At 52.0% G+C, this 13074-nt stretch overlaps 1 protein-coding gene across 2 annotated transcripts; it reads right to left on the minus strand.

The window, feature by feature from the left end:
* Nucleotides 1-1701: 1701 nt before the first annotated feature.
* CDKL1 (cyclin dependent kinase like 1) lies at nt 1702-12605 on the minus strand (the record flags this gene model as incomplete). Of its 2 annotated transcripts, XM_084208075.1 has the most annotated exons (9): nt 1702-1809; nt 2637-2792; nt 3260-3316; nt 3692-3774; nt 5306-5506; nt 6194-6284; nt 8092-8164; nt 10079-10200; nt 12438-12605. In XM_084208075.1, 9 exons carry the CDS (start codon nt 12603-12605, stop codon nt 1702-1704), a joined length of 1059 nt encoding a protein of 352 aa, XP_084064201.1. The 2 variants fall into 2 exon arrangements, with proteins under 2 accessions (XP_084064201.1, XP_084064202.1); XM_084208076.1 differs by lacking the exon at nt 2637-2792.
* Between the last annotated feature and the right edge of the window lie 469 nt (nt 12606-13074).

The following is a 13074-nucleotide window of genomic DNA, read 5'->3' on the forward strand; positions in this document are numbered from 1 at the left end:
TTCTGTGCAGCTCTGGAGGTGCATCCTCATCCCTCCTGATAAATCAAAGTCATTGAGAATTGCTGAGGTTGGAAACGTCCTCTGAGGTCATGGGAGTCCAAGTGTTCCCCCAGCACTGCCAAGGCCACCACTGCTCCGTGTCCCAAGTGCCACATCCACACAGCTTTTCAATTCCTCCAGGGATGGGGACTCCACCACTGCCCTGGGCAGCTCTGCCAGGGCTGGACAGACCTTTCCAGGAAGGAATTTCCCCCAATATCAAACCTAAAGCTTTGTGGTGCAACTGAGGCCGTTCCCTCTTCTCCTGTCCCTGTTCCCTGGAGCACAGCCCGACCCCCCGGCTGTCCCCTCCTGGCAGGAGCTGTGCAGAGCCACAAGGGCCCCCTGAGCCTCCTTTGCTCCAGGCTGAGCCCCTGCCCAGCTCCTCAGGGATTCTCCAGCCCCTTTCCCAGCTCCCTGCCCTTCCCTGGACACGCCCCAGCCCCTCGATGCCTTTCTTGTGAGAGACTCAGAACTGCCCCAGGATTGGAGGTGGAGCTTCGCTGGTGCCAGCACAGCGGGAATGGCTCATCCTCAGGGAGAGCACAGCATTTTCACTCAAATCCCTGGTCTGGGCAGGGAAGGGCAGCAGCAGCGAGTCCAAGCAGTCAGATGCACAGTGCTGGCTCAGAGATGGTCTTCCATGTGTAAGGAAACAGAAGGCAACAGGGACACACAGGACATGGCATCTGTCCCACTGAAAGGGCTTTTACTGCTCTGGGACACAAAATGTAGTGGCAAAACATTTCTGCTGTAAGTGTCAGTAAAAAGAGGATGTTCTTACCTAGTAATAAAGTTTTATATAGCAAAATACCTCTAGTAAATTGGAAAAAGAAGCTACATTTCTTTTATTCAAAATCATCACAATATTATATTCTGAGATTCTACAAATCCCAGTCGTTCTAGTACAAACACTTAGGTAGAATTCCTGCCTGTGTCTGGCCACTGCTATAAATTACATTCATGATTAGTTTTGATTCAATAATTTCTGTAACTACAAGCAAGTGCCCTCACTCTTGTCAGAAGCAGGATTCAAGGACAAAACTTGCAGGAGCAGCTCTGGAAAGATTACAGAAACAGCAGGGGTGTTGCTCTGTCCTCCTGGTGCCTGTGGAGCCTGTGCAGCCCCCAGCAGCTTTGAGACCTTTGAGCTCTGGAAGGGCAGGAGTGAGCCCTGTGCACCTCTGGAGCTGAGACCTCCCAGCCTGGGCTGCACCAACACAGCTTCAGCCCTTCAGCAGCACAGGCACAGCTCCTCACAGAGCAGGGACCTGGGCCCAGCCTAAAGCAGGAGGGACCTGGGCCCAGCCTAAAGCAGGAGGGACTTGCGTATTTGGCAAGGTGGAGCTCTCCTGCCAAGTCTGAAATGCAGGGACAGATAGGCCAGAGCTTTACATTTCATACTGTAAGCACTGGGTTGGGGTAATCCTGAACCAGGAGGCAATCAGGAATGAAAGCACAGTGCATTTGCCTTTGTACACAGAACACTAAGATGAGCCTGGAGTTCTTTCTACATCACTTCCTCTCCATCAGTGACCCAGAGTAGAGGACAGATCACTCTGTACATGCCAGAACTTATTAGTAATTTAGTTTTCCACTGTGTATACTCCATTTATAAATTCTGGATGACTTCAAACAACTGAGTTTTGATCTGCCACCTGGTCAGATGTTTGGGAAATGGTACTTTGATTTCCTTGTCTTGCAGCAGTTCTTCTTGCTGTCCAAAGCTGGGAGAACTTTGCTGCAGGTCAGCTGAGGCAGGTGCTGTAACTAAAGGAAAAGTTACACCATGTGTATTTGTTTAGAATGGGAATAAAGCACACATGGAATCAATTTTCACACTGAATATGAGCTATAAAACTATTCCTACTGTAATCCTGTACTTTCCAAGCTAAGATGCTGGGGTTTTATGACTGGACTCATTAAAGAATTCCATTAGGCAAGAAAAATATCCCAGGTCATAGAAATGGAAGAGGCTAATCAGTGTGACCCAGAATTGACACCCTGTGGCAGTTCTCCATCCCTCACCTCCAACCTCCCGCCTGTTCCCAGCTCAGCCTTAGAGCTGTCATGGGGAATGTGGCTCCCAGGAATAAAGCACTGTGGAATGAGTTGCAGTGTGAGGATGAATGATTTGGGGACCTGGGATAGAGTCTGGAAAAGCCAGAGCAGCAGGGAGACATTTGCTTGGCAGTTCCAGCTGCAGAAACACCCAGTGCGTGCAGTAACGTGTGGAACTGTTACAAACACAAGTGTGCGTTTGGTGTTTATTCCATCTCTATAATTAAGGATTAAAAAGCACCTGAGTACTCAAAATTAAACCAGCCACGTGAGAGTGTGCAGTTTGTCCAGCCCTCCTGCTGCTCTTTGTCAGGAATGCCCGTTCCTGGATGCACCTGACTGAGCCAGGGCTGAGCTGTTTATCCCCAGCGCCCCACGGAGCCGCAGTGCAAAATCCACTTTGTACGAGTTACTCTTTAGCCAGGGACAGAACCCAGAGCAGCCCAACAGCCTCACGTGCCAGCACAGCCCACCCTGGGAGCCAACAAGAGAACAGCCCCTCCTCAGGGGAGTATTAAACACCATGGAAGGCTTACCCCTGGCACGTGCTTCCGAGCCAGCCCGGCTGCTTTCCGAGCGCCCTTCTCGTGTTCTTTGCCCAGCTCTGCTGCCTCCCTGAAGCTGTCGAAATAGGGGTGCTGCAGGAGCTGCTCACAGCTCTGCCTCTCTGCGGGGTCCATCCGAAGGCAGCCCTTGCAAAAGACGGAGGATCACACAAAACACTCCTTACACAGCCCTGCACCGTTCCAGCTCCTCCCCACAGCCCATGAGTGTTCACACAGCTACATGAGTTAATAATTTTTAAAATGGATTCTAAGAGTGGCAGTTCAGAGTCGGCATGAAGCTTGAGGAGCAGCTAATTATGGTATGGGATGGAAGGAACCTTAGAGACCATCTTGTTCCAACCCCCTGCCCTGGGCAGGGACACCTTCCTCCATCCCAGGCTGCTCTGAGCCCTGTCCAGCCTGGCCTCGGACACTTCCAGGGATGGAGAATCCACAACTGTAGTAGGAATTGTGGCTCAAGGAACAGCTGCAGTCACATGGGGCAGCAAACCAGGTGTATTTTTCAGTGAATCTCAAACTCAGTCCCAGACTCTCACACCAGATGATTTGTTTATCCCAGTGCTGGGCTCCTCCACAAGCTGAAGTTTCCTCACCTTCATGAGAGCCAGTGCAGAGTATGAAATATTGGGGAACTTCACTTCCAATGGTTCCTGCAGGGAAAAAGAAACAGTGAATGGACTCATATTAGCAAACTTTTCATTCATCAGGTACCAAGACCCAGCTTTCCATAGGAACATGACCTGTTCCTCACAAAATGCCTCCATCACTCCATGTGCTCAGAGGCTTGGCAGCTCTGAGGATGCGCTCCCAGAAATGGGGCAAAGCAGCAGAGATTAAACATTTTTTGACTGCTTTTACACAGGCTGTAAGTTAAAATGTCATGAGAGGTTCAGCCACCTCCAAATAATATTCTGGTGCACACTGGCAAAGTAGAGGACAAAGCTTCTGGATAGGGAAAAACACTGCACAGCAAAGGACAGGGCAGGGTGGGAAGGGAGGGAAGTGCAGCTGGAGGCAGCTCTTACCATGCTCTCTGGGTCTGGAATTCTTACCCCACTGAAGAACTGGTTGGTGCTGAACACTTGCTGGTGCCTGGGAATGAGATCCCCTTCGACCAAGAATTTAAAAAAGAAAAAAAAAATTGGATTAATTTGCTTAATTTTACAGTGCCTGCATTGAATGTGGTTGTATCCTCTAACAAGGCTGATGCCATCCAAGACAGCATCTGAAGAGGTGGAGTGTCAGCAGGTGAGGTGAGCCAAGGCAATGTTCTTTTGTGACAATTAAGGTCCATTTGGGCCATCAGTGATCCCACACCTGTGTGACTGTGCTGAAGGAAAGGCAGGGCCACAAGTGTTCCAACTTCAGGAGAATTTAACTCCTTTTGTGTGAAATTCCCTTTGGACTCTCCTGAAGGTGCTCTACAGGACAGAGCTGGAACACAGCCCCACCTGAACCTGCTGCAGCTTTTCCCCAAGGCAGCATTTTTGAAGCTGAGAGCACCTCAGAGTGAGGAAAATGTTAAAATCAAATCCATAGCAAAGAGCCAGTGCAATGCCAACCCCACAACAAAGCTTCAACCAAGGAGCTTTGCTCTGTGAACACTGCCTCACCCCAGCACCTGGATCCACCAAGCAATGGGAATCTCCTCTGGCTGAAACCCTGTCATTAAAAATAAATTATATCTGCCCAACACTGGCATGAATGAATTCTGGAGGATGCACGAATCAGTGATGAACTATTTCCTAGCTAAGGAGCTTATCTGTTTAAAGCCATTAGTCCCCTTTGTAGTTTTATAAACTGCTCAGTTAAAATTACAACTCTCTGTTCATTTCAACAAACTGCAGTGAAAAGTGGGGCGTTGCTCGTTGTCATGCAAGAAATCAGATGTTACACACCACAACTGAAAAGAATCAATGGGACTGGATTAGTTTAAGTGTTATGGGGGATAATGGTTCTTTTATTTAACAAATACGGAGTGGCTCCTAAAGTCACTGATGAACAACCAGAAACACGTGGAACAGACAAGCTGAGATGTTCACACTCCCCAGGCACACAGCCATCGACAGGCACTGACAACACTTCTGAGACCTCCAAAGCTGGGATTAATCTAATCCAGCTGTGGTACCAAACACAGACCACTGTGTTTGGTACCAAACCCTGAAACAAACACCTGGATCTTGTAAACCTTTATGCAAAACATTCCTGGTCCTTTCTGATACAGGCACCTCATGTTTTTGTCTATGTGGAGACAGCTGAAGTTGCTGTGCTCCCCCACCCCAGCAGGGACCAGGAGGGGCATTCAGCGGTCACCAAACACATCCCACATCTTTCCTAATCTGCCCTGCACCAGCCTCAGCTTCCCAGAGGGTAAGGAGAGTGGAGGGATGGTTCCAGGCAGTCTGCAGGCAGTGATCCCAATTCTCAGCCTGGTTCACTGCAAGCCTGTCAGCACATGTACACAATGCCAGGAACACCCAGCTCCTTCTTAAGGACAGGAACCCCTCAAATAAAGCAGCACCTTCTAAAGGGAGAGATCTGCTGGCTGAATTCCCCCCTGGCTACTCCCCATTCCCACCACAGAGGGCATCCCTCCCGGGCAAGCTCCAGGCAGGGCTGTGGCTGCCGGGGACACTCACCCAGGGTTCTGCGGATGAGGTACAGCTGGTCCACGTCCGACTTGCCCGGCCACAGGGGCAGCCCCGAGAGCAGCTCGGCGAACACGCAGCCGATGGCCCACACGTCCACGGGGGGGCCGTACTGGGTGTCCCCCACCAGCAGCTCCGGGGAGCGGTACCACCTGGTGGCCACGTAGTCGGTGTAGTAGTCACTGGGACCAGCTGGCTCGGGGTCAGGGCAGAGAGACACGAACACAGGAATGTGGGATCAGAGCGACGCACAGGAGCCATCGTCACTTGTGACATTTTGGGGCACCTCCTGGGCAGGCCAGAGCTGCAGGAGCAGGGTGAGTCACTGGCCACCAGCAGAACCCAACTTTGGAAACACTCATGATGTGGTAAAAATCAAGACCATGTTTTCCTCCAAATGAAAATCAACACAGCTCCACAGCAGGGCTCTGCAGGAGCCAGTGGGCAGTTCTCAGAACCCATGTGATTTGTCTGAAGAGGAGCTAAAAACCCCCAGATTAGGGGGTTTATTTACAACGGAAAATGTGAAGCCATTGTTTGCAGAAGCAGCCAGAGGGGCTTTTCCTGCCAGGGAGCTCCAGCTGTGTCTCCAGCCCTGCACAAACAACGGCTGGGCAGCTCCGAGACAAGGCCGACTTCCATCCCCCTGTGCCAGCACCCCCAGCGGGGAGCTCCGTTTGTTTACAGATGTCACCGCGGTGTCCGGGCTCCCTCCCTGTACGGCTTAGGAATCTCTACCCAGCCTTCAGCAGAGCTTCCCTGGGAAAACACACAGCTGCCATACAGGAGGATGTGCACTATGTCAGACACAGGTGAGGGTTGGAATGGCTCATCCCACACTCCCAGTACATAAAGAGTGTAGGTAAATTCAGCACTCACTCAGTATTCGAGCAAATCCAAAGTCACAGAGTTTGATGACCGAGTGCTTCGTTATCAGGATGTTCTCTGGCTTCACATCCCTGTGAATGCACTGGAAGAAGAAAAAGAAGCGAGGTTAGAAATATTTAACCCTCAGATGAATTCAGCCTCACTCCCTTGTACACTGTGGCAGGCAGTTCTTCCTGCTGGAAGGATTTCTGAGCAGCAGGACAATGACCTGTCCGTAGCCCACCCTAGGAGAGAGGCACTGCAGGCTCCCAGCTTCAGCTGCCAGCTCTGCATCCCCTGCACAACACGGAGGCAGCTCCCTGAACCCCCTGGGAAGCTCCTGCTGAATGGTTTTGCTGACAGAGCTCAGCACCAGCTCTGATTAGCACAGCTGAGACACATCCAGAGCTGTGTCCAGCTTGGGACCCCCCAGAGAGGGAAGATGAGACTCCAGTGAAGGGCCACTGAAATTGACAGGACTGGGGTGTCTGACATCCAAGGAGAGGATGAGGGAGCTGGGACCACCAAGAAAAGGCTCCAGGTGAAACTCTTCTATGTGCATTAAATTCCTGATGGGAAGGAGTGAAGGAGACTGAGCCAGGCTGTTCTTGGAGGTGCACTGAAAGGACCATTTGAACCTAACCAATTTATTTTATCTTTTTTACTGAGGGCATGGCCAGACACCCAGACAGACTGTCCAGAGAGTCTGTGGAGCCCCCAGCCTTGGAGATACTGAAATTCTGACTGGAAAAGTTTCTGAACAGTCTGTCCTAGCTGAGCCAGACTGACTGGAAGGGTTGGATGAGAAGATCTCCAGAGCCCCCTTCCAACATCAGCAATTCTCTGATTCTTTGGAGGTGACCTTGACCTTCACAACAACCAAATTTAGGCTTGGTAAAGGATTTCTGCTGATCAAACTAACAAAACCTTTATTACTTTTGTTCTACTCAACTCACCAGGGTTTCACTCACGTTGTGCCTCTCCCATCATCACCTCAGAGCAAACACCTTGGACTTTCCTTGCCAAGCTGGTGGTAAATTATTGTGTCTCCTCCCGAGGACTGAAATGCTGCTTATTAAACCACTGTCAAGGAGCTCCAAAAAGGGCAGCTGCATAAAACCTGTGATCTACAGCAGCTCAGGCTGCAGCATCTCATTGTTCCCTCTGCTCTCAAACTCCACTAAATCTTTCAGACTGAGCAGGGGAACAGAAAAAATATGCAAACCAACAAATCTTGGAAGCAGGAGAGACCTGTGGCCAAGTTCCTGTGGCTCAACTGGATGTAATTCTCTCAGCAAAGACAAAACACTCATTCCAGGGCCATCTCCTGCCCCACTCTTAAATCTCAAATGTTGGCAGATGAACAAAAATAAAGACAATTAGAGCTAGGTTTGCCTAACAAATTTCTCCAAAAGGCTTTTTCTCCTTCCCTGCTTCTGAAGATGTTCCCACTGATGTATCTGACATGCACACACCTTGTGTCTCCCTCCAGAGAGCAGAGGAGGGAGTAAAAAGGGTTAACTGTGTCTGAGTTTTGAAATCTTTTCACTGGTGCCATGATTCAACCCCATGCCAGTCAAGTGAAGGACTTTCTGTGAAATCCAGCTGATGAGCTGGTAGGGCAGGTTCCTGGAGGGCAGCAGCAGTTCAGGGCCCAGGGAATCTCACAAGGATCATTCCCACTCCTCCTGGAGGCTTGTCTAAGGTCATTAGAGCAAATCACTCCCTGACAGTGAAGGCAGCTGGTGTGGGTATACACCAATATTTCAGATGTGTTTCCTGTTCAAAACAGGAGATTCCACCTGACTCCATCCCATGAAAGCTCTGGAATCAGGAAAATGCCAACAGAACCTCCCTCTCTCCTCCAAGGCCACGTTCCAGCAATCATTGGGGTAGCTCAGGGAACTCACATTGTGTTTATGGCAGAAGTTCACAGCCTGCAGGGTCTGCCAGGTTATGCTTTTCACCAGGTACTCTGGCACCCTGTTGGAAAAAACACAGTTTTATTTTGGCCATTAATAATGAATTCACTATTTCAGGGGAAATGAGTGCTGACATCGTACAGGGAGCTCTGAGCAAAACCACCAGGGAAGTCGGGAAACGCTCCCAAAGCCAGCCAGTGCCACAAGAGAAGAGGATTTCTGTCTGGTACCAGTGTCACAGCCAGCAAGGGCTGCCACTGTGACTACACAGCAAAGTGTGGGAGTCCATCTCGATCCTGTCCTACAATTCCTGGCAACCCTGAAATGCCAGCAGGAGTTTCTGCCTCAGCACCTCTCAGGGCTGAGCTGCTGGAGTATCCATGGCACAGATACACGGAATGCTGCCATGGCACTGCTTGTCCAGAGTGGAGAGGTGAAAAATGGGCCAGGGAAGGGTGCTCACACCAGAGTATAAAGCTCTGCTTTGGTTTGGATCCCCCTCCTTCCCTCCCACAGCCAGCAAACACTTCCCAGTCCCCTCTCCTTTCTTTCAGTTACTGGGCAACAGTCCTTGAACTTCCTTGGCTGTCTGTAAAGATCTTCAACAACCCCAGGAGAGGCAGGAGTGACAATCTTGACATTTTCCAACTCAAACACGATTTTATTTCACATGTTTAGTGCTGAAAAGCTTCTGATTCATAATAAAGAAAAACACTACCCCAAACTAAACCCAAACAATGCAAGCCTGAGTTTTTCTTTCACACTTGGCTGTCAGTGGGTCAGTGACACACTGCTGACACTGTGAGTAGAGATTCCTTCCAGAAACATCCCAGAATGATTCGAGTGTTGCTCTGACAGCTTGAAAAGGGGATAGAGTTGGTCAAATGAGCTGGAATCAGCACATGCCCACCCATCTTAGCCTGACCACAGAAGACTTGACCATCTGCCCTAGCAAAGCTGAAAAGCAAAGCATGCAGCCAGCTGTTACATGTTCCTTCACACTGGAGTTGATCTGATCAACAGTCAGCAAATGGGAAGCATTCCTTCAGGAAAGTTTTCCATCCCCTCTTCAGATTCCAGGGAACAGGTTCAAAGTGGGGTGGCAGCTGCTGGGCAGCTCACAAAGCTGTCGGCTTTGTCACATGCTGTCAGCATGCTCCTTTCTCCTGGAGAAAGGGAGTCAATAACAAAGCTCTTGTTTACTCAACCCCCCATGCTGCAGGCAAATTCACAGCCCCAGGCCTGTGAAACGATTTATGGACTTCTGCTTAGCATTTCCCCAGCGCCAAGGCACCTGGACAATTAGGGACAGAGGGAGTGGCGTTTACAAGGTGTGAAAGAACAAACCCTGTGTGGAGTTCACACCTGGTGCGAGCACCTGTTTGAAGAGGAGTTTTGCAGAGTTCTGCATTTACAAGGTGTGGACAGAACAAAGCCTGTGTGGGGCTCACAGGCGGTGCAAGCACCTGTTTGAAGAGGAGTTTTCCAGAGAGGTGCAGGCTCAGCTCTTAGGAATTACCCCTCACTCAAAGTATTCAAAAGTGTAGATGTGGCACGTGGGGACAAAGGTTTAGCGGTGAACACGGCAGTGCTGCTCTAACAGTTGGACTCGATGGTCTCAGAAGGCTTTTCCAACCTAAATGATTCTGCAAGTCCCTGATTCTGTGTTTGGGTGCCCAGTGCCCGCAGTGATGGGAGCAGGGGAAGGAGCAGCTGCTCCCAAGCCCCGGTTCGCTGCTACTCCCCGCAGCCGGAGCCCTCCCAAACGCTCGGCTCGGCGCTCCCGTCTCCGCGGTGAGCGGGGCTCTGCGGGAACGCGGCTCCCGCACACTCGGAACCACAGCAACAGAGCCAGTCCCGGGCACTGGGCTGAGAAACCTCTCCTGTAATTAATGAAATTGCTCTGAAATGCCACAGGGCAGCAGCACGGACACCCCGCCCCTGTGCTCGGAGCTCCGGGGAGAGGGGCACTCACCCGCGGGGGTGTTTGTCCAGCTCATGCAGCACGGTGTGCTCGCAGTACTCGAACACCAGGTGCAGCCGCCGCTTCCTCCTGAACACCTCCAGCAGCTTCACCAGGTTGGGGTGTTTGAGTTGCTGCAACACACAGGGGGTGGGCTGGTCAGGGACTGCACAGGGTGAAGGTGTGGGGGACAGATGTGTCCTGCAGGGTCACAATTCCTCAAGGTGAACCCTTTCTACAAGCACATCTCAGCTACAGCTCAGCTCTGTGTACTTATTTCAGGAGCTGGCCTCAATGGGTGGGCAACAAGCCCTGCCCAGTGCTCCATCCAGCCCTGTCCTCTGGCAGTGGGAAGCCCCCATATCCCCACTGACCCTGGATATTGGGAAGGGATTCCTGGCTGGGAGGGTGGGGTGCCCAGAGCAGCTCTGGCTGCCCCTGGAAGTGTCCCAGGCTGGGTTGGACAGGGCTTGGAGCAGCCTGGGACAGTGGGAGGTGTCCCTGCCATGGCAGGGGGTGGAATGGGATGAACTTTGGAATCCCTTCCAACCCAAACCACCCTGGGATTCTATGGTTTCAAGAGTCTGCAAACTCCCATTCCATGTCCCTTGGCTCCTGGGCACAAAAATCCCTTGGTCTGCAAGGTGTGTACTGGGCAGAAAAATGATTTATCACGCCCATAATTTTCTACTGATCTCACTCCATCTCTGACAAACAGGAGTTGCCTAAGCAAGGAAGTGCCTCAATAAACAAACAAACAAACTGTCACTATTTGCAGACAAAAAGCTGAAAAGAATCAAGCAGGTCTGCACTTGTTAAAGTCAACAGTGATCAACACAGATCCTGCTGAGCCTGCCTGTGGTGGCTTTGGATCCTGAAGGATGATGCAGCTCCCAGCTGCTTTACAAGGGATTTCTGCCACGATTATTTTCCTTTTCAGATGTTCAATATCTTAAATCTTAATGTAAATCTAGCATTATTCACTGAAATAATATAGCTACATGTCCTGTGTTTACTTTGGATAAGAGAAAAACTTTGGCTGCTTCTTCCAAAATGTAACTGAAAAATAATTATGCTTTTTCCTAGATGATTGCTTTCCTAGGATAGCAGGTGTGCAAATCATGAGCACCCTGGAAAAAGTGCAAAGGGGACACTTCCCATTTCTTGGAACAGAACCCTGAGGTTACTGTGTGCCATCCCCCAGCAGCAAGTTTGTAACAAAGAAAAGGAAATTTTTTTTTTCACACAACACATTCCTAAAGCCTCAGGACACTATGGAGACCAAATGAACACAGGAGTTCCAAAGAGATGGGACAGAGTCCCAAAAATCTGCAGATGGATGAAGCAACAGGCACAGCCTTTGCTGCAGAATCCCTGCCTAGAAACTGGGAGTGTGAAAGGAAACCTTACCCGATCCTCTCCTCCTTACCCGCGGGTCTCTCCTCATTTCTGCATGCTGGAGAGACCTGGGTGGGGTGTGACTGCAGATGCTCCCGTGCTTTTATTTCATGGGGAAAATAAAGCCAGAGGCTGAAGGAGTAAATAATTTCTGAAGGAGTAACCCATTTCTGAGTGAGGATGAGCTCTCACAGAGAGGCCAGGAAAGGATCAGCAAAGACAAAGCTCACTGGTGCTGTTTCTGCTGTCACCTTCATGTGGAATACCCGACCCTACCCAGCCCCTGGCATTCAACCCACAGCTGGATTCTGCACATCCAGGGGCTCAGAAAGGGCGTTTGAAGGAGGAGCTGGGGCAGATCGTGGAGCAAGCAGGGAGAGCTGTGTCCCCTGGCTGTCCCTCTCCTCACGCTGTCTAGCCTCACTTTTTGCCTATGTGTTTTATATTGGCTCCAGCTGTCCTGGGGAATCTCCCGGACGCAGAGGGGTCTGTGACACACACCAAGGGCAGAGCTGTGCCCACACCAAGGGCAGGACATCGCTGGCTCCATGTGGGACAGCGGCCGCTCACGGCCGTGCCTCAGCTCCCACCTGCTCCTGCCCGGGCTGGCCAGGATCACCCGGCATTCCCCGGCACCGGCTTTCCCCCAGAGGAACTGACTGACCTGGGAACTTCATCGTGCTCCTTCACACCCGTCTCTTTGCGTCCCCCTCACCTCACACGTCCTCACGCCCCGTCTCTTCATGGCTGCCCTCACGCCCCGTCCCCTCACGACGCCCCGTTCCCTCAAGACGCTCTGTCCTCTCCTCGCTGTCCTCACACCTTGTAGCCTCACCATGTCCCTTCATGGATGTCCTCACACCCTGACCCCTCAAGACCGTCCCCGGCGGCGCCCCCAGGGCTCGCCTCTCCCCACCGGGGCTCGCCACGGCGGGCACAGCCCAGCGGGGTCCGTCCCGCCGCGCCCGCCCACCTTGAGCATGCGGATCTCCCTCAGGGCGATCTTCCGGATCACCGGGTCCTCCTCGGACTCCTGGAACTTCTTGATGGCCACAATCTGCCCCGTGTCCTTGTTGCGGCACTTGAAGACGACGCCGTAGGAGCCCTCCCCGACCTTGCCCAGCTTCTCGTAGCGCTCCATGGCCAGGCGGCCGCGCCGCGCTCCGCCGCCGCCTCAGCGCGGAGCTGGGGCGGGCCCCGGGCGGGGGAGCCTCCCCGGCGGGCACGGCCCCAGGAACCGCCCCGGGGACACCGCCACGGCCGGGGCGGTCCCGGGGGGAAGGGATGGAGAGCGGGGATCCTCGTGGGTGCTGCCGGGTCATACACTGACTCCGCGCCTCACGGTCCCCCCGGACTTCGTGCCCCGCAGCGCCGAGTTCATGGAGTCACAGAACCACTCACGGACTGGGTGGGAAGGGACCTTAAACACCACCCAGCTCCAGCCACCCTGCCATGATCACGTTGTTTTTGCCCCTGTTTGCCTTTCCAGAGGATGGCTAGGTTTGACTCCTTTTCCTGCAGAGTTGGAAGAGGGAACATCCTCCCACAGGGTCTGCCAGCCTCGGGCAGCGCCCGCACTTCCCTCTGGCACCTGGAGGTTTCCCTGAAAT

This window comes from Fringilla coelebs (assembly GCF_963513975.1).
Source record: "Fringilla coelebs genome assembly, chromosome: 6".
NCBI classification, from domain to species: Eukaryota; Metazoa; Chordata; class Aves; order Passeriformes; family Fringillidae; genus Fringilla; species Fringilla coelebs.